Consider the following 18,316-nt stretch of genomic DNA (forward strand, 5'->3'; position numbering starts at 1 on the left):
GCACTGCTGCCTCACAGTGCCCAGGGACCTGGGTTCACAGTGGGTTATCACTGCTGCCTCACAGCGCTAGAGGCCCGGGTTCACAGTGGGTTAGCGCTGCTGCCTCACAGCGCTAGGGTCCTGGGTTCACAGTGGGTTAGCACTGCTGTCTCACAGTGCCCAGGGACCTGGGTTCACAGTGGGTTAGCACTGCTGTTTCACAGCGCCAGGGTCCTGGGTTCAATTCCCAGCTTGGGTCACTGTCTGTGCAGAGTCTGCACATTCTCCCCATGTCTGTGTGGGTTTTCTCCAGGTGCTCTGGTTTTTTCCCATAGTCCAAAAGATTTGATTTATTATTGTCACATATATTAGTAAAAAGTGAAAAGTGTTGTTTCTTTCACGCTATACAGACGAAACATACCGTTCATAGAGAAGGAAAGGAGAGAGTGCAGAATGTAGTGTTACAGTCATTGCTAGGGTGTAGAGAAAGATCAACTTAATGTGAGGTCGGTCCATTCAAAAGTCTGATGATAGCAGGGAAGAAGCTGTTCTTGAGTCGGTGGTATGTTGTATGGGGCGACATGGTAGCGCAGTGGTTAGCACTACTGCTCCACAGCTCCATGAACCTGGGTTCGATCCCCAGCTTGGGTTGCAGTCTGTGTGGAAGTTGCACATTCTCCTCGTGTCTGCATGGGTTTCCTCCCACAGTCCAAAAATGTGCGGGTTAGGTTGATTGGCTGTGATAAATTGACCCTAGTGTTGGGGGAATTAGCAGGGTTGTGGGAATAGGGTGGGATTGTGGTCGGTGCAGACTCGATGGGCTGAATAGCCTCTTTCTGTACTGTAGGGTTTCTATGATTTCTATATTTACTTCAGGCTGAAAGATGTCCCGGTTACGTGGATTGGCCATGCTAAATTCTCCCTCAGTTTACCCAAACAGGCACTGGGGTGTGGCAACTAGGGGATTTTCACAGTAACTTCATTGCAGTGTTAATGTAAACCCACTAGTGATTAATAAATAAACTTTAAACTTTACTGATAGGGAGCAGCAGGGGAGGGGACACCTGGGACTCTCTCCACAATATGTTCTGGATGCTGTAAGTCAGCTGGAAATTCAGAATAACATTCAGTTGATGAAGAGAAACAAGGAATAAACGGGGCGGGGGGTCGGAGGGGGCGGGGGGCAGAGGGGGCAGAGGGGGCGGGGGGCCGGAGGGGGCGGGGGGCGGAGGGGGCGGGGGGTCGGAGGGGGGCGGGGGGTCGGAGGGGGCGGGGGGCCGGAGGGGGCGGGGGGGCAGAGACACATCTGCAAAGCCAGAACAAAAGTAATTCACATTCCCCTCACCTGTCCAGAATGAGATCCGGAGCAAAGAGCAGTTTCCCAGGATATTCAATCGACCTCCACATCAAACCCACCATTAAAACTTCCAACCAGCAACACTCCAGGAGCTGCACTTGGTCATGGAGATCCAGGTCAAGAAAACCTGCCAACATTAACACAGCATCAGGTATTCATCACATCGCTTTGAAGGTGGATACCATGGTTACACAGGCTCAGATACAGAGTAAATCTCCCTCTACACTGTCCCCATCAAACACTCCCAGGACAGGGACAGCACGGGGTTAGATACAGAGTAAAGCTCCCTCTACACTGTCTCCCATCAAACACTCCCAGGACAGGTACAGCATGGGGTTAGATACAGAGTAAAGCTCCCTCTACACTGTCCCCCCAATCAAACACTCCCAGGACAGGGACAGCACGGGGTTAGATACAGAGTAAAGCTCCCTCTACACTGTCCCCCCCATCAAACACTCCCAGGACAGGGACAGCACGGGGTTAGATACAGAGTAAAGCTCCCTCTACACTGTCCCCCCCCATCAAACACTCCCAGGACAGGTACAGCACGGGGTTAGATACAGAGTAAAGCTCCCTCTACACTGTCCCCCCATCAAACACTCCCAGGACAGGTACAGCACGGGGTTAGATACAGAGTAAAGCTCCCTCTACACTGTCCCCATCAAACACTCCCAGGACAGGTACAGCACGGGGTTAGATACAGAGTAAAGCTCCCTCTACACTGTCCCCATCAAACACTCCCAGGACAGGTACAGCACAGGGTTAGATACAGAGTAAAGCTCCCTCTACACTGTCCCCCATCAAACACTCCCAGGACAGGTACAGCACGGGGTTAGATACAGAGTAAAGCTCCCTCTACACTGTCCCCCCATCAAACACTCCCAGGACAGGTACAGCACGGGGTTAGATACAGAGTAAAGCTCCCTCTACACTGTCCCCATCAAACACTCCCAGGACAGGTACAGCACAGGGTTAGATACAGAGTAAAGCTCCCTCTACACTGTCCCCCCATCAAACACTCCCAGGACAGGTACAGCACGGGGTTAGATACAGAGTAAAGCTCCCTCTACACTGTTCCCATCAAACACTCCCAGGACAGGTACAGCACGGGGTTAGATACAGAGTAAAGCTCCCTCTACACTGTTCCCATCAAACACTCCCAGGACAGGTACAGCACGGGGTTAGATACAGAGTAAAGCTCCCTCTACACTGTCCCCATCAAACACTCCCAGGACAGGGACAGCACGGGGTTAGATACAGAGTAAAGCTCCCTCTACACTGTCCCCATCAAACACTCCCCGGACTGACACAGCACAGGGTTAGATACAGAGTAAAGCTCCCTCTACACTGTCCCCCCATCAAACACTCCCAGGACAGGTACAGCATGGGGTTAGATACAGAGTAAAGCTCCCTCTACACTGTCCCCATCAAACATTCCCAGGACAGGTACAGCACGGGGTTAGATACAGAGTAAAGCTCCCTCTACACTGTCCCCATCAAACACTCCCAGGACAGGTACAGCACGGGGTTAGATACAGAGTAAAGCTCCCTCTACACTGTCCCCCCATCAAACACTCCCAGGACAGGTACAGCACGGGGTTAGATACAGAGTAAAGCTCCCTCTACACTGTCCCCATCAAACACTCCCAGGACAGGTACAGCACGGGGTTAGATACAGAGTAAAGCTCCTTCTACACTGTCCCCATCAAACACTCCCAGGACAGGTACAGCACGGGGTTAGATACAGAGTAAAGCTCCCTCTACACTGTCCCCCATCAAACACTCCCAGGACAGGTACAGCACGGGGTTAGATACAGAGTAAAGCTCCCTCTACACTGTCCCCCCATCAAACACTCCCAGGACTGACACAGCACGGGGTTAGATACAGAGTAAAGCTCCCTCTACACTGTCCCCCCATCAAACACTCCCAGGACTGACACAGCACGGGGTTAGATACAGAGTAAAGCTCCCTCTACACTGTCCCCCCATCAAACACTCCCAGGACTGACACAGCACGGGGTTAGATACAGAGTAAAGCTCCCTCTACACTGTCCCCCCATCAAACACTCCCAGGACAGATACAGCACGGGGTTAGATACAGAGTAAAGCTCCCTCTACACTGTCCCCCCATCAAACACTCCCAGGACAGGTACAGCACGGGGTTAGATACAGAGTAAAGCTCCCTCTACACTGTCCCCCCATCAAACACTCCCAGGACAGGTACAGCACGGGGTTAGATACAGAGTAAAGCTCCCTCTACACTGTCCACCCCATCAAACACTCCCAGGACAGGTACAGCACGGGGTTAGATACAGAGTAAAGCTCCCTCTACACTGTCCCCATCAAACACTCCCAGGACAGGTACAGCACGGGGTTAGATACAGAGTAAAGCTCCCTCTACACTGTCCCCCCATCAAACACTCCCAGGACAGGTACAGCACGGGGTTAGATACAGAGTAAAGCTCCCTCTACACTGTCCACCCCATCAAACACTCCCAGGACAGGTACAGCACGGGGTTAGGTACAGAGTAAAGCTCCCTCTACACTGTCCCCATCAAACACTCCCAGGACAGGTACAGCACGGGGTTAGATACAGAGTAAAGCTCCCTGTGCCAGTGTGAAGCTTTATGAATGAAGAGGTTGAATGTTTACCTGGAACTTTCTTTGCCCAGGCGATCATATGAACCAGCTCCCTGTCTGCCAGGTTAGTGAGTGACATCATCATGGATGCCTCGGTGTAGGGTTTATTGGGATGTTTGAGTGAGTAAATGTTTGGAGGTTCAGCCTCCAGTAGGGAGCTGAGTAGTTTCTCTGGGGCGAGTTGGCTGAGGCAGGTCTGAGTGAGGTTACCGAGCTGACTGTCCATGCTCCTCTTGGCCCGGTTAGTGAGCTGGGGCTGTGGGTTGGCGAGCTGGTTGTGTCGGCCCAGGCGATAGCTGCAGCGTTCCCTCCGCGAGTCTGTAATAGAGAGAGAAGGAAGCCGTGTCACTGAGTTTATTGCCCCTCAGACTGGCTCAGCCCCACTCCCCTCACCCCTGAGCTGGAGTTAGTGTGGCAGCTCCCACACTCGAGAGAAACCCAGGCTCTCGCTGACCCCCTCCAGGGGCCATTTCACCATTTCAGTGTGAGGACTGGAGTCACCTATAGCCCCATACAGGGAAGGGCAGTGACCTTCCCCACAGCCTGACCTCCTCCTGCCTCCGGGTTACACCTAACTCCATGGAAACAAAGATTCTGCTCTAACACCCATCTCCCATCGATTGTGAACCGCAGCTCACCCTGAACCCTGCTGTCCATTCCCTAACTCACACCCACTCCCATCAGCCTATCCCACTCCCTGACAGTCCCTGATTATAAATTCCTCCCTTTGGAATAATCCCCCGTGGCCTTGCCCACTCCCTATCTCTGTAATCCCCTCCTCCAGCCTCAGATCCCTGCCCCTCTCCAAACCTTCCCTCACCAAACCTCCACACCTCACCTCCCCTCACCAAACCTCACCTCCCCTCACCAAACCTCCACACCTCACCTCCCCTCACCAAACCTCCACACCTCCCCTTCCCTCACCAAACCTCCACACCTCACCTCCCCTCACCAAACCTCCACACCTCCCCTTCCCTCACCAAACCTCCACACCTCACCTCCCCTCACCAAACCTCCACACCTCCCCTTCCCTCACCAAACCTCCACACCTCACCTCCCCTCACCAAACCTCCACACCTCACCTCCCCTCACCAAACCTCCACACCTCACCTCCCCTCACCAAACCTCCACACCTCACCTTTCTCCTTTCAGACTCTCTGTAAAATCCACCCTCACTTCACTGGGCTGAAAATTGTCTTGTGAGGTCCTGAGGCCTGAAAGGTGCTATATAAATGCAGGTTCTTCCTTTATTGCTTTGCCCAGTGTTTTGGCTGCTTATCCAAAGATATTCTACAGCTTGGGGTCAGTTTTTGTTTGAAAGGTTCTCATGAAGTGATGTCGGATATTGCGCTGCTGTTTAATCCCCTGATGAAGAGAGTCTGTGAGAGTCACAGGAACAAAGTCACCTGTTCCCCTCAGCCTGTAACACACGGCACTCACCAGGTCTCACGCCTCTCACACTTGTCTTAGCGTGTTTCCCATATGGAGAGTTCCTTGTCTTAGGGAGTTACCTTCATGATGAATTTTCTATCTTGGCGTGTTTCCCACATGGCAAGTTTCCTGCCTTAGCGTGTTTCCCATGTGGAGAGTTTCCTGCCTTAGCGTGTTTCCCATGTGGGGAGTTTCCTGCCTTAGCGTGTTTCCCATGTGGAGAGTTTCCTGCCTTAGCGTGTTTCCCATGTGGGGAGTTTCCTGCCTTAGCGTGTTTCCCATGTGGGGAGTTTCCTGCCTTAGCGTGTTTCCCATGTGGAGAGTTTCCTGCCTTAGCGTGTTTCCCATGTGGAGAGTTTCCTGCCTTAGCGTGTTTCCCATGTGGAGAGTTTCCTGCCTTAGCGTGTTTCCCATGTGGAGAGTTTCCTGCCTTAGCGTGTTTCCCATGTGGAGAGTTCCCTGCCTTAGCGTGTTTCCCATGTGGAGAGTTCCCTGCCTTAGCGTGTTTCCCACGCGGGGAGTTTCCTGTCCGTCGGCCCACTGTGCTGATGAATAACAGTTGGTGATTAGAGCCTCACTGACCATTGACATTAATCCCAAGTAGGCAACAGGACCCTCACCCATCACACCCACCCACACCCCCCCAGGTAAAAAGTAGTCCCCGTCACCACCCCCCTACCACCCTGCCCATGGGGCTGGAAGGAGGGTGGGGGGGGGAGGGGGTGCAGAACGATATTAGTTGCTATCTGGTGTTTCCTCAGTTTAGTTTTCAATCTCCTCTCTCCAGCTATCCTCTGGTTCTCCTGTCCTGGACAAGGTGAAACGATGAGTCTGGATTAACATTGTCCAGTTTCTCTCTCGAATGCAATCAGGTCACCTCTCAACCTCCTCCACCCCAGTGAGAACCCACTCCGTCTACAGAACCACTCCGAATCCAATCCCTCCCCTCAATCCTTCTACTTTCTCTCTCTTCTGTATCTCTCCATTGGCTGAGATTTCCCTTCAGTAGAGTGGGGGAATGTACTGTCCGCACACTGATGGTCCCTGATCTCCTCACCATTCCAGCTCAATACTGAGGCACCCTCACATCCTAATATCTGATTCCTTTTATACTGACTGGCACTGGGAATTATTACTGTTGCTACAAGGGGCCCCAGATCACATTCACTTTCCAGACTAATTATTTCCACTCTGTGGCTTGTTTTGATGTGGGACACTTTGTGTTTCTGGGTGGTGAACATTCCTGGTCACCCAGGGAAATTCCAACCCTCGGGAACTTTATATCAGATTCAGAATCAGCCAATCGGTGTTCAACTTCAAGGCCCAAATTCTTCAGAAAGACTTTCATTGCAGAGGGACCACCAGAGGGACCCCCCCACCCCCAACCCCCGCCGCCCACCCTGCCTCCAGCACCCCCCGCACCCCCCCCCCAACCCCACCCTGCCTCCAGCCCCCCCCGCCCCCACCCCGTTCCCCCCCCAACCCCACCCTGCCCCCTGGCCCCCCCCGAAGTAAAGAGCAGCACAGTGGTTAGCGCTGCTGCCTCACGGGACGTGGGTTCGATTCCCTGGCTCAGGTCACTGTCTGTGTGGAGTTTGCACATTCTCCCCGTGTCTGCGTGGGTTTTCTCCGGGTGCTCCGGTTTCCTTCCATAGTCTGAAAGTCGTGCTGGTTTCGGGTGCACTGACCTGAACAGACCCCGGAATGTGGCAACCAGGGGAATTTCACAGTAACTCAAATGCAGTGTTAATGTAAGTCTTACTTGTGACAAATAAATCACCATGGTAGGCTTCTGCAGAAAATGCAGATGTATGGGATTGGGGGAGATCTAGGGAATTGGATCAGGAATTGGCTAGCAGATAGGAGACAGAGGGTGGTGGTTGATGGTAAATATTCATCATGGAGTTCAGTTACGAGTGGTGTGCCTCAGGGATCTGTTTTGGGGCCACTGCTGTTTGTAATTTTTATTAATGATCTGGATGAGGGTATAGTTGGGTGGATTAGTAAATTTGCTGATGACACCAAAGTCGGAGGTGTGGTAGATAGTAAGGAAGGGTGTCATAGTTTACAGAGAGACTTGGACAAGTTGCAGAGCTGGGCCGAGAGGTGGCGGATGGAGTTTAATGCGGAGAAGTGTGAGGTAATTCACTTTGGTAGGAATAACAGATGTGTCGAGTATAGGGCTAACGGGAGGACTCTGAATAGTGTTGATGAACAGAGGGACCTAGGTGTATGTGTACATAGATCCCTGAAAGTTGGGAATCAAGTAGATAAGGTTGTTAGGAAGGCATACAGTGTCTTGGCGTTTATTGGTAGGGGGATTGAATTTAGGAGTCGCAGCGTCATGTTGCAACTGTACACAACTCTGGTGCGGCCGCACTTGGAGTATTGTGTGCAGTTCTGGTCCCCACATTATAGGAAGGATGTGGAGGCTTTGGAGAGGGTGCAGAGGAGGTTTACCAGGATGTTGCCTGGTATGGAGGGGAGGTCCTATGAGGAGAGACTGAGGGATTTGAGGTTGTTTTCGTTAGAAAGAAGGCGGCTAAGAGGGGACCTTATTGAAACATATAAGATGATTAGAGGTTTAGATAGGGTGGATAGTGATAGCCTTTTTCCTCGGATGGAGAAATCTAGCACGAGGGGGCATAGCTTTAAATTAAGGGGTGGTAGTTATAGGACGGATGTCAGGGGTAGGTTCTTCACCCAGAGGGTGGTGAGGGATTGGAATGCCCTGCCTGCTGCAGTTGTAAATGCGCCTAGTTTGGGGGCGTTTAAGAGATCCGTGGATAGGTTTATGGATGGAAAGGGATTGGTTTAGGTTAGAGGGTCATTGTTTTTTAACTGGTCGGCGCAACATCGTGGGCCGAAGGGCCTGTTCTGCGCTGTAATGTTCTATGTTCTATGTTTACTTTCCTCTGACAGTGCGGCACTCCCTCAGCACTGACCCTCTGACAGTGCGGCACTCCCTCAGCACTGACCCTCTGACAGTGCGGCACTCCCTCAGCACTGACCCTCTGACAGTGCGGCACTCCCTCAGCACTGACCCTCTGACAGTGCGGCACTCCCTCAGCACTGACCCTCTGACAGTGCGGCACTCCCTCAGCACTGACCCTCTGACAGTGCGGCACTCCCTCAGCACTGACCCTCTGACAGTGCGGCACTCCCTCAGCACTGACCCTCTGACAGTGCGGCACTCCCTCAGCACTGACCCTCTGACAGTGCGGCACTCCCTCAGCACTGACCCTCTGACAGTGCGGCACTCCCTCAGCACTGACCCTCTGACAGTGCGGCACTCCCTCAGCACTGACCCTCTGACAGATTCCCTGAAGGACATGACTGAAGCAGATGTATTTCTACAAGAATCGTTCATGAACCATAGAAACCGTACAGTGCAGAAAGAGGCCATTTGGCCCATCGAGTCTGCACCAACCACTATCCCACTCAGTCCCTATCCCCGTTTCCCTCCATATTCATGTTTTCATGGTCATCAGTAGATTCTTAATTCCAGATTTTTTTTACACCCTTGTGGAATCTGACCCAGATCCCGGGTGGATGGCCCTGGGTCTCTGGATGACCCTGGGTTGGTGGATTCCTCGCCCAGCGTCAATACCACAACCCCACTGCCTTCAGTGGAAAAGATCGAAGAGGAATTCTCCAAAAGAAAGTCATCTCTGAATTAAAAATACTTTGATCCATTTTATCGGACATGTTTGAGGGGAGTGGGGCGATAGCAGAGGGGTGGGTGAGTGAGGAGGGGCCGGGGGGGGTTTGGGGAGCGAGGAGGAGTCGGGGACATGGGGAGGTGTCGGGGGTGGGGTCAGCAGAGAGAGGGGGGGTCAGGGGGTTCGGGCGAATGGGGAGGGTCGGGCGGGCGGTAATGGTGATGGTGAGGGTGAGGGGCTGGGTGGTGGGTGGGGGGTTGGGGGTGGTGGGTGGGAGTCCGGGGTGGTGGGTGGGGGTCCGGGCTGGTTGGGTGGGGGTCCGGGGTGGTGGGTGGGGGTCCGGGGTGGTGGGTGGGGGTCCGGGGTGGTGGGTGGGTGGGGGTCCAGGCTGGGTGGGTGGGGGTCTGGCCTGGTGGGTGGGGGTCCGGGGTGGTGGGTGGGGGTCTGGGGTGGTGGGTGGGGGTCTGGCCTGGTGGGTGGGGGTCCGGGGTGGTGGGTGGGGGTCCGGGGTGGGTGGGTGGGGGTCCGGGGTGGTGGGTGGGGGTCTGGCCTGGTGGGTGGGGGTCCGGGGTGGTGGGTGGGGGTCCGGGGTGGTGGGTGGGGGTCTGGCCTGGTGGGTGGGGGTCCGGGGTGGTGGGTGGGGGTCCGGGGTGGGTGGGTGGGGGTCCGGGGTGGGTGGGTGGGGGTCCGGGGTGGTGGGTGGGGGTCTGGCCTGGTGGGTGGGGGTCCGGGGTGGTGGGTGGGGGTCCGGGGTGGTGGGTGGGGGTCCGGGGTGGTGGGTGGGTTGTTCTCCCTGTCGAGGAGGGGGTGATGTTGTTACACGGACAGGCCGGTGTGATTGGGATGTGATTGTAAACTGGGCCAACCCGAGGCGAGTGGAGAGTTCACACTGTCACAAATCAGCTGCTCCCTGGGCCCTTCACCCAGGAACTCTCACTGTGTCTAACTGTTGTTAGTTACTCCATTAAGACAGGTTTTGTACTAATGATGCATTAAAGCTTTAAATTTGTTGGGTATTGGAGGTTTGGTGAACTGAATTCCCTGGTGATGAGGTTGATTGTCTGTCTGGGTTCCACAATGATTTTATTCTCTGGTTGTTCAAACCATCACAAACATTCTTCACTGTTAATGTTCCAGCAGCAATTTCCACAAACCTCACCAGGCCCAATAACCCCCTTGCGTTCTGAGAAAGAAACCCCACTCTCTCCCCGCGTCCCCCCACCCACTCCCCGTGTCCCCCACCCTCTCCCCGCGTCCCCCACCCTCTCCCCATATCCCCCACCTCTCCCTGCGTCCCCCACCCGCTCCCCACGTGTCCCACACCCTCTCCCTGCGTCCCCCACCCGCTCCCCACGTGTCCCACACCCTCTCCCCGCGTCCCCCCACCCTCTCCCCATATCCCCCCACCTCTCCTTGCGTCCCCCCACCCACTCCCCGTGTCCCCCACCCTCTCCCCACATCCCCCCACCCACTCCCCACGTTCCCCCACCTGCTCCCCGTGTCCCACATCCTCTCCCCGTGTCCCCCGCCCTCTCCCCATATCCCCCACCTGCTCCCCGTGTCCCCCACCCTCTCCCCATACCCCCCACCTGCTCCCCATATCTCCCCACCCTCTCCCCATATCCCCCACCTCTCCCCGTGTCCCCCACCCTCTCCCCATGTCCCCCACCCTCTCCCCACGTCCCCTCTCCTCTACCCGTGTCCCCCGCCCTCTCCCCATGTCCCCCACCCTCTCCCCATGTCCCCCACCCTCTCCCCATGTCCCCCACCCTCTCCCCACGTCCCCTCTCCTCTACCCGTGTCCCCCGCCCTCTCCCCATGTCCCCCACCCTCTCCCCATGTCCCCCACCCTCTCCCCACGTCCCCTCTCCTCTACCCGTGTCCCCCACCCTCTCCCCGCATCCTCCACCCTCAGAGTCATGGAGGTTTACAGCACGGAAACAGGCCCTTTGTCCCAACTTGTCCATACCACCCTTTTTTTAACCCTAAGCTAGTCCCAGTTGCCTGCATTTGGCCCATCTCCCTCCATACCCCTTACCCATGTAACTCTTCAAATACTTTTTAAAAGATAAAATTGTACCTGCCTCTACTACTGCCTCTGGCAGCTTGTTCCAGACACTCACCACCCTCTGTGTGAGAAAATTGTGCCTCTGGACACTTCTGTATCTCCCCCCTCTCACCTTAAACCTACGCCCTCTAGTTTTAGACTCCCCCACCTTTGGGAAAGATAAGATCACCCCTCAGCCTCCTACGCTCCAGAGAAAAAAGTCCCAGTCTATCCAGCCTCTCCTTATAACTCAATCCATCCAGTCCCAGTAGCATCCTAGTAAATCATTTCTGCACTCTTTCTAGTTTAATAATATCGTTTCTGTAATAGGGTGACCAGAACTGTACACAGTATTCCAAGTGTGGCCTTACACTAGGCAGAGAGTGGTTGTGGATGGGTCTTTTTCTGCATGGAGGTCGGTCACCAGTGGAGTGCCCCAGGGATCTGTTCTAGGACCCTTGCTGTTTGTCATTTTCATAAATGATCTGGATGAGGAAGTGGAGGGATGGGTTAGCAAGTTTGCCGACGATACGAAGGTCGGTGGTGTTGTGGATGGTCTGGAAGGATGGCAAAAGTTGCAGCAGGACATAAATAGGATGCAGGACTGGGCGGAGAAGTGGCAGATGGACTTCAACGCAGATAAATGTGTAGTGGTCCATTTTGGCAGAACCAATGGGATGAACGAGTACAGTATCAAGGGCAGGAGTCTTAGCAGTGTTGAAGAACAGAAGGATCTTGGGGTCCGGGTCCACAGGACTCTTAAATCGGCCTCGCAGGTGGAGGATGTGGTCAAGAAGGCGTATGGTGTACTGGCTTTCATTAATCAAGGGATTGAGTTTAGGAGTCGGGAGGTAATGCTGCAACTTTATAAGACCCTTGTCAGGCCTCACTTGGAGTACTGTGCGCAGTTCTGGTCGCCTCACTGTAGGAAGGCTGTAGAAGCTATTGAAAGGGTGCAGAGGAGATTTACAAGGATGTTGCCTGGACTGGGAGGCATGCCTTATGAAGATAGGTTGAGGGAGCTGGGACTCTTCTCCCTGGAGAGACGAAGGTTGAGAGGCGACCTGATAGAGGTTTATAAAATGTTGAGAGGAATAGATAGGGTGGATTCTCAGAGGCTATTTCCCCGGGTTGAAATGGTCGCTACAAGAGGACACAGATTTAAGGTGCGGGGAGGAAAGTACAGAAGTGATGTTAGGGGTAAGTTTTTCACTCGGAGGGTGGTGAGTGAGTGGAATCGGCTGCCGTCAGTGGTGGTGGAGGCGAACTCGCTGGGGTCTTTTAAAAGACTTCTGGATGAGTATATGGGATTTAATGGGATTGGGAGTTACAGATAGTTCTATGGCCTGGTAGGTATAGATATGATCGGCACAACTTGTGGGCCGAAGGGCCTGTTTGTGCTGTAGTGTTCTATGTTCTGCGTTCTTACCAATGTCTTGTACAACTTCAACAAGACGTCCCAACTCCTGTATTCAATGTTCTGACCAATGAAACCAAGCATGCCGAATGCCTTCTTCACCACTCTGTCCACCTGTGACTCCACTTTCAAGGAGCTGTGAACCTGTACCCCGAGATCTCTTTGTTCTGTAACTCTCCCCAGTGCCCTACCATTAACTGAGTAAGTCCTGCCTTGGTTTGATCCATCAAAATGCACCTCTCCCCTCTCCCCATATCCCCCATCTCCTCCCGACCCACCCTCTCCCCAAGTCCCCCACCTTCTCCCCATGCCCCCCACCCTCTCCCCATGCCCCCCACCCTCTCCCCATGCCCCCCACCCTCTCCCCATGCCCCCCACCCTCTCCCCTTGTCCCCCACCCTCTCCCCATGTCCCCCACCCTCATTGTTTCCTCCTATCCCCACCCCACCATCTTCCCACCTCCTCCCCGTGTCTCCTCCAATCACACCGAGCCAGCATCCTTTCTGACATTCTGCTCCTGAGGATATTTCTCTACCTTTCGGGTGCTGCTGAAATGCGAGTTGTTGTTGTTATTGGCTCACATTTCCCGCTCATACCCAGTTCACATCAGGTCTCTGCAGCACACTCAGTTAACAACCCTGTCAGTCAGGAACCTTCCAGAACGTCCATTTCACTAATGCTAAATACCAAACATGTATCTATATAAAATATACACCTCCATTCCATCTTGTACCTGAACCGACAGAGATTTGGAATGAATTTTAAATCACACTGCGGAGAGTATCCCAGGCTGTCTCTAAGGGATTCTTTCTGATTAGAATGCTGCAGGGAGCAGCCTGAATTGACTGACGTTTATTTTGAACCCACACTGGAACATTATGTTCCGAATATTAACAGCCACAGTACATTGGATATTGTTGCATTTGTGGTTCTATTTCACTCATCTGACAGGTTCAGTGACCTGCCAGCCGAGTGAAACAGAGCCGTTACCTGTCAACTGTTACCCTCCGGCTGTTACCCGTCGGCCGTTACCCTCCGGCCGTTACCCGTCGGCCGTTACCCTCCGGCCGTTACCCATCGGCCGTTACCCTCCGGCAGTTACCCTCCGGCCGTTACCCTCCGGCTGTTACCCTCCGGCCGTTACCCGCCGGCTGTTACCCTCCGGCCGTTACCCTCCGGCCGTTACCCTCCGGCCGTTACCCGCCGGCCGTTACCCTCCGGCAGTTACCCTCCGGCCGTTACCCTCCGGCCGTTACCCTCCGGCTGTTACCCTCCGGCTGTTACCCTCCGGCTGTTACCTCCGGCTGTTACCCTCCAGCTGTTACCCTCCAGCTGTTACCCACCGGCTGTTACCCGCCTTTCGGTCTCTGATTAGTCCCATTAACGGCAATCCCAAATCTCCGGTTCCACGGCAATGCCCTCGTTGCTGCTTTACTGCCCGAGCACCACAAAACCCCCAGGAAGAATCGGGATATTTCAGATATTCTCTCTCTCTCTTTGCCCCCCGCTGTGTCAATGTAATTGAGATATTAAACACAGGCCGGGCGCGCTTTGAGAGAGCGTCAGGAGAACACTCTCCACATGGGAGCCAAGCTCTTCCATTAACTCTAACACGGCAACAGGAGGAACTTTCCGGGGGATCCAGATTCCCAAAGGAAACATCGGCAAAGCGACAGCAAGAAAAGGCAACGTGACCAATGACTTATTTCTAAGAGTCACAATCCGACTGTAACTTCTACCAATCTTTGTGATTGGAGATGAGTCAATCTCCTGCCTCTCCTTTCAACTTCCTCCATTCAAAATCCCCCAGTCCAGACAGGAACTTTCCAGCCAGTCACACTGCCTCGCCACCGCCAGTCAGAACAGAGAACTTGGCGCTCAACCAAATCTCCATTCGCTGCAACAGGACTGGAGAACCCCAGCCACAGGCGAGACTGGAGAATCCCTGCTGCAAGTGAGACTGAAGAATCCCAGTCATGGGTGAGATTGGAGAATCCCAACCACAGGCGAGACTGGAGAATCCTAGCCATGGGGTGAGGTCAATGAATCCCAGCTGCAGGTGAGACTGGAGAATCCCAGCCTCAGGCGAGACTGGAGAATCCCAGCCTCAGGCGAGACTGGAGAATCCTAGCCATGGGGTGAGGTCAATGAATCCCAGCTGCAGGTGAGACTGGAGAATCCCAGCCGCAGGTGAGACTGGAGAATCCCAGCCTCAGGTGAGACTGGAGAATCCCAGCCTCAGGTGAGACTGGAGAATCCCAGCCTCAGGTGAGACTGGAGAATCCCAGCCTCAGGTGAGACTGGAGAATCCCAGCCTCAGGTGAGACTGGAGAATCCCAGCCTCAGGTGAGACTGGAGAATCCCAGCCTCAGGTGAGACTGGAGAATCCCAGCCTCAGGTGAGACTGGAGAATCCCAGCCTCAGGTGAGACTGGAGAATCCCAGCCTCAGGTGAGACTGGAGAATCCCAGCCTCAGGTGAGACTGGAGAATCCCAGCCTCAGGTGAGACTGGAGAATCCCAGCCTCAGGTGAGACTGGAGAATCCCAGCCTCAGGTGAGACTGGAGAATCCCAGCCTCAGGTGAGACTGGAGAATCCCAGCCTCAGGTGAGACTGGAGAATCCCAGCCGCAGGCAAGACTGGAGAATCCCAGTTACGGACAAGGCCGTAGAATTCGGTCCATTGACTTGCTACAGACTGCAGTGCCACCACTGGCAAGGGGGGGGGGCAGTGATTAGCACTGCTGCCTCACAGCACCAGGAACCTGGGTTCGATTCCTGGCTTGGGTCACTGTCAGTGGAGTTTGCATGTCCTCCCCATGTCTGTGTGGGTTTCCTCTGGAAGCTCCGGTTTCCTCCCACAGTTCAAGGTGCATTGGCCCAAACAGATGCCAAAGTGCGGCGACTCAAGGAATTTACAGTAACTTCATTGCAGTGTTAATGTAAGCCTTACTTGTGAATAATAAATAATAAAAAACTTTTTTTTTAAGAAAGTGCAGCTCAGAATCCGATCCAGTTTGATAGTCACTTCAATGAGACACCCTGAGACACATCGCCACTGTAAAAGTGCTGTATAAATGTGGGTTTTTGTTGTTCATCTGGAGTACAGACAGGCAGGGGCAGAAGGTGGGTAAATATTTAACTTAAATCACTCCGTTACATTGCAAAACTTTGAATTTCTCACAGTCACATGAAAGCCTTTTTTAAAAAAAGATGCTTAATTTCCACATAAAGCCGGTGAACAGAATGGGATCTTTTGATTATTAACCTTCCTCCAGTTAGACATGTGGCTTTAGGTAATGACCATGAAGAGGTCATTGTGAATCTCAGCACAGATACACACAGAGTTCAGTGCGTGTGTGTGACCCAAAGCAGAACCTCCCAGATCATTTACCCACTAAACCCTTCACCCAATGATAAAGCCCAAAGCCTTTATCCTGTTCCGGGATTAAACATTCCCAGGATATAAATTCTGTGCTGCTCCTCAGTTCTCTTTCAGGATTGCTAACTCCCAGATTCATCCAGACTCACTCACAAGGATCCTGGAATTTTCAGATTTTCACAGTTTAATGGAAAAGCTGTATCCCGATTTGAGGAATGCTGAAATGAATATCGGAGGTCTCCGGCACTCTGATCACATCCTGGGTATTTCCAAAGCCTCCCACTCCCCTCCTCCTCCTCCTCCTCCTCGGTTCCTGTGTACTGGTCAGGGGGGTGGGAGGTGGGGGGGGGGGGGGGGGGGTGCGGGGGGGACTGTCACACACACTGGAGCCTCTGTGGCTGAGCAGTTAAGGTGTGCGTGGCACTGTGTGTAATACCAGCTTCACACAGGGTCAGACTGGCTGGAAGGTGGTGAGCTCCCAGACAATGGGATTGTGAATGGGGGGGGGGGGGCGGTGAGTGCAGTGGGGAAGGTGGGGGTAGGTGGGTGAGTGGGGGCTGAGTGCGGGGGGGTGGCGTTGGTTGTTGTGCGTTGGGGACGTGAGAGAATGTGGGGGATGGGAGGGTGAGTGGAGGGGTGGGGGTGGTTTTTGCAGGTTGTGGGGGGTGAGTTGGGGGTTGAGAATGAGCGGGGGGGGGAATGGGGATGGGGGGGTTGAGAATGAGTGGGGGGGATGGGGATGGGGGGGTGAGGTGGGGGGGGGTTGAGAATGAGTTGGGGGGGGGAAATGGGGATGGGGGGTGGGGTTGCAGTGTGTGTGTGTGGCAGACAAATTAAATCCCAAACCCATTATCCCAGCCTTTCCGAAACCATCAACCTGAGCATTCCCACCCCCAGCAGCCTGACCTCGACCATCAGTGAAGTGATGGAAGGGGTTTACCGACAGCACCTGCTCAGCAATAACCTGCTCAGTGACGCCCAGTTTGGGTTTCTCCAGGGGGGTCACTCAGCTCCTGACCTCATTACAGCCTTGGTTCAAACATGGACAAAAGAACATTGACGTGTGACGCACGAGTTGATCAGACTTGGAGAGCGGCATCAAGGAGCCTGAGTGAAACTGGAGTCAATGGGAATCAGGGAGAAAACTCCTGGAGGGTCAGTCATCTCAGCTCCAGCACGTCACCACAGGGAACCCTCAGGGTAGTGTCTTCAACCCAACAGTCTTCAGCTGCTTCATCAATGACCTTCCCTCCATCAGAGGATCAGAAGTGGGGATGTTCAATGATGATTACACAATGTTCAGCATCATTCACAGTTCATGTCCAAATGCAGCAAGACTGGGACAATACCCAGGTTTGGGCTGACAAGTGACATTCACACAGATACCAGGCAATGACCATCACAACAAGAGAGAGTCTAACCATCTCCCCATGACAGGCAAGGGTATTATTATTGCTGAATCCCCACTATCAACATCCTGGGGGTTACCATTACCCAGAAACTCAACTGGACCCAGCCAGATAAATACTGTGGCTACAAGAGCAGATCAGAGGCACCTCCTGACTCCCCAAAGCCTGTCCACCATCTACAGTTCACAAACCCCTAGATATGCAGGACAGGTAGGTGAGGTGATTAAGAACGGAATCTCTCTCTTCACAAGCTGAAGCAAAGGATAGAAGAGCAGGGAGACTCTGCTGCATTGAAATAAAATACTAGTTAGGAGACAACTAAGCTATCGTGAGAGTGCTGGCCACCTTACAGGAAGGATGTGATCATGCTGGAAAGGGTGAAGAGGTTTGTGAGGGCTGCAGGTTGTTATCTGGGAGGAGAGATTGGATAAGCCTGGTTCTTCACTCTGGAACACAGACTGGTAGGAGATTGAACTAAAGAGCAGGACACTGGGAGGGACCAGGATTGAGTGGAGGGGAAGGAGCTATTTCCACTGGCAGACAGGTTAATCGCCATGGGCCAGAGACTTTAATTCATTGGTAGAGGATTTGAGGAGACTTTGGAAAAGTTTTTCACCCAGACAGCAGTGGGAGTTTGGAACACTGTCTGAATGGATTATGAAAACAGAAAACCTCATCATATTTTTAAAAATCCTTGGATGTCTTGAAGAACTGGAATCAATAAGGCTACAGACCAGGATGTGCAGTGAGGTTGGGTAGATTAGCTGGCAGAGATATGGCTGGCTGAATGGCCTCCGTTTGCAGATTGGGGAATACAGAGTTGCAATGTGATTTGATAATGGTGTCTGTGTTTGGAATAGGATGTGATATTAAATAGAATTCTGTTTATCATCTATGCCAGGAAAGGATTATACATTCCATCTGAATATAATATCACCGACATTAAAGAGAACTTCAGCTTAAACCAAACACTAAAGTAGCCAATCAAAGAGAT

General features: G+C 53.3%; 1 protein-coding gene across 2 annotated transcripts in view; it reads right to left on the reverse strand.

The window, feature by feature from the left end:
- The window catches only part of LOC145352384 (estrogen receptor beta-like), a 157,650-nt gene that overhangs the window by 48,002 nt on the left and 91,332 nt on the right, over positions 1–18,316 (reverse strand). For both annotated transcript variants that reach the window (XM_080202164.1, XM_080202165.1), the window contains exons 5-6: positions 3,989–4,294; positions 1,325–1,463 (exon numbers count right to left, since the gene is read on the reverse strand). In XM_080202164.1, the coding sequence (XP_080058290.1) occupies positions 1,325–1,463; positions 3,989–4,294 (445 nt within the window). The remainder of the gene's footprint in view (positions 1–1,324; positions 1,464–3,988; positions 4,295–18,316) is intronic.

The sequence above is a fragment of the Carcharhinus amblyrhynchos genome, chromosome 14 (assembly GCF_965287045.1).
Source record: "Carcharhinus amblyrhynchos chromosome 14, sCarAmb.v2.hapA, whole genome shotgun sequence".
Taxonomy (NCBI): domain Eukaryota; kingdom Metazoa; phylum Chordata; class Chondrichthyes; order Carcharhiniformes; family Carcharhinidae; genus Carcharhinus; species Carcharhinus amblyrhynchos.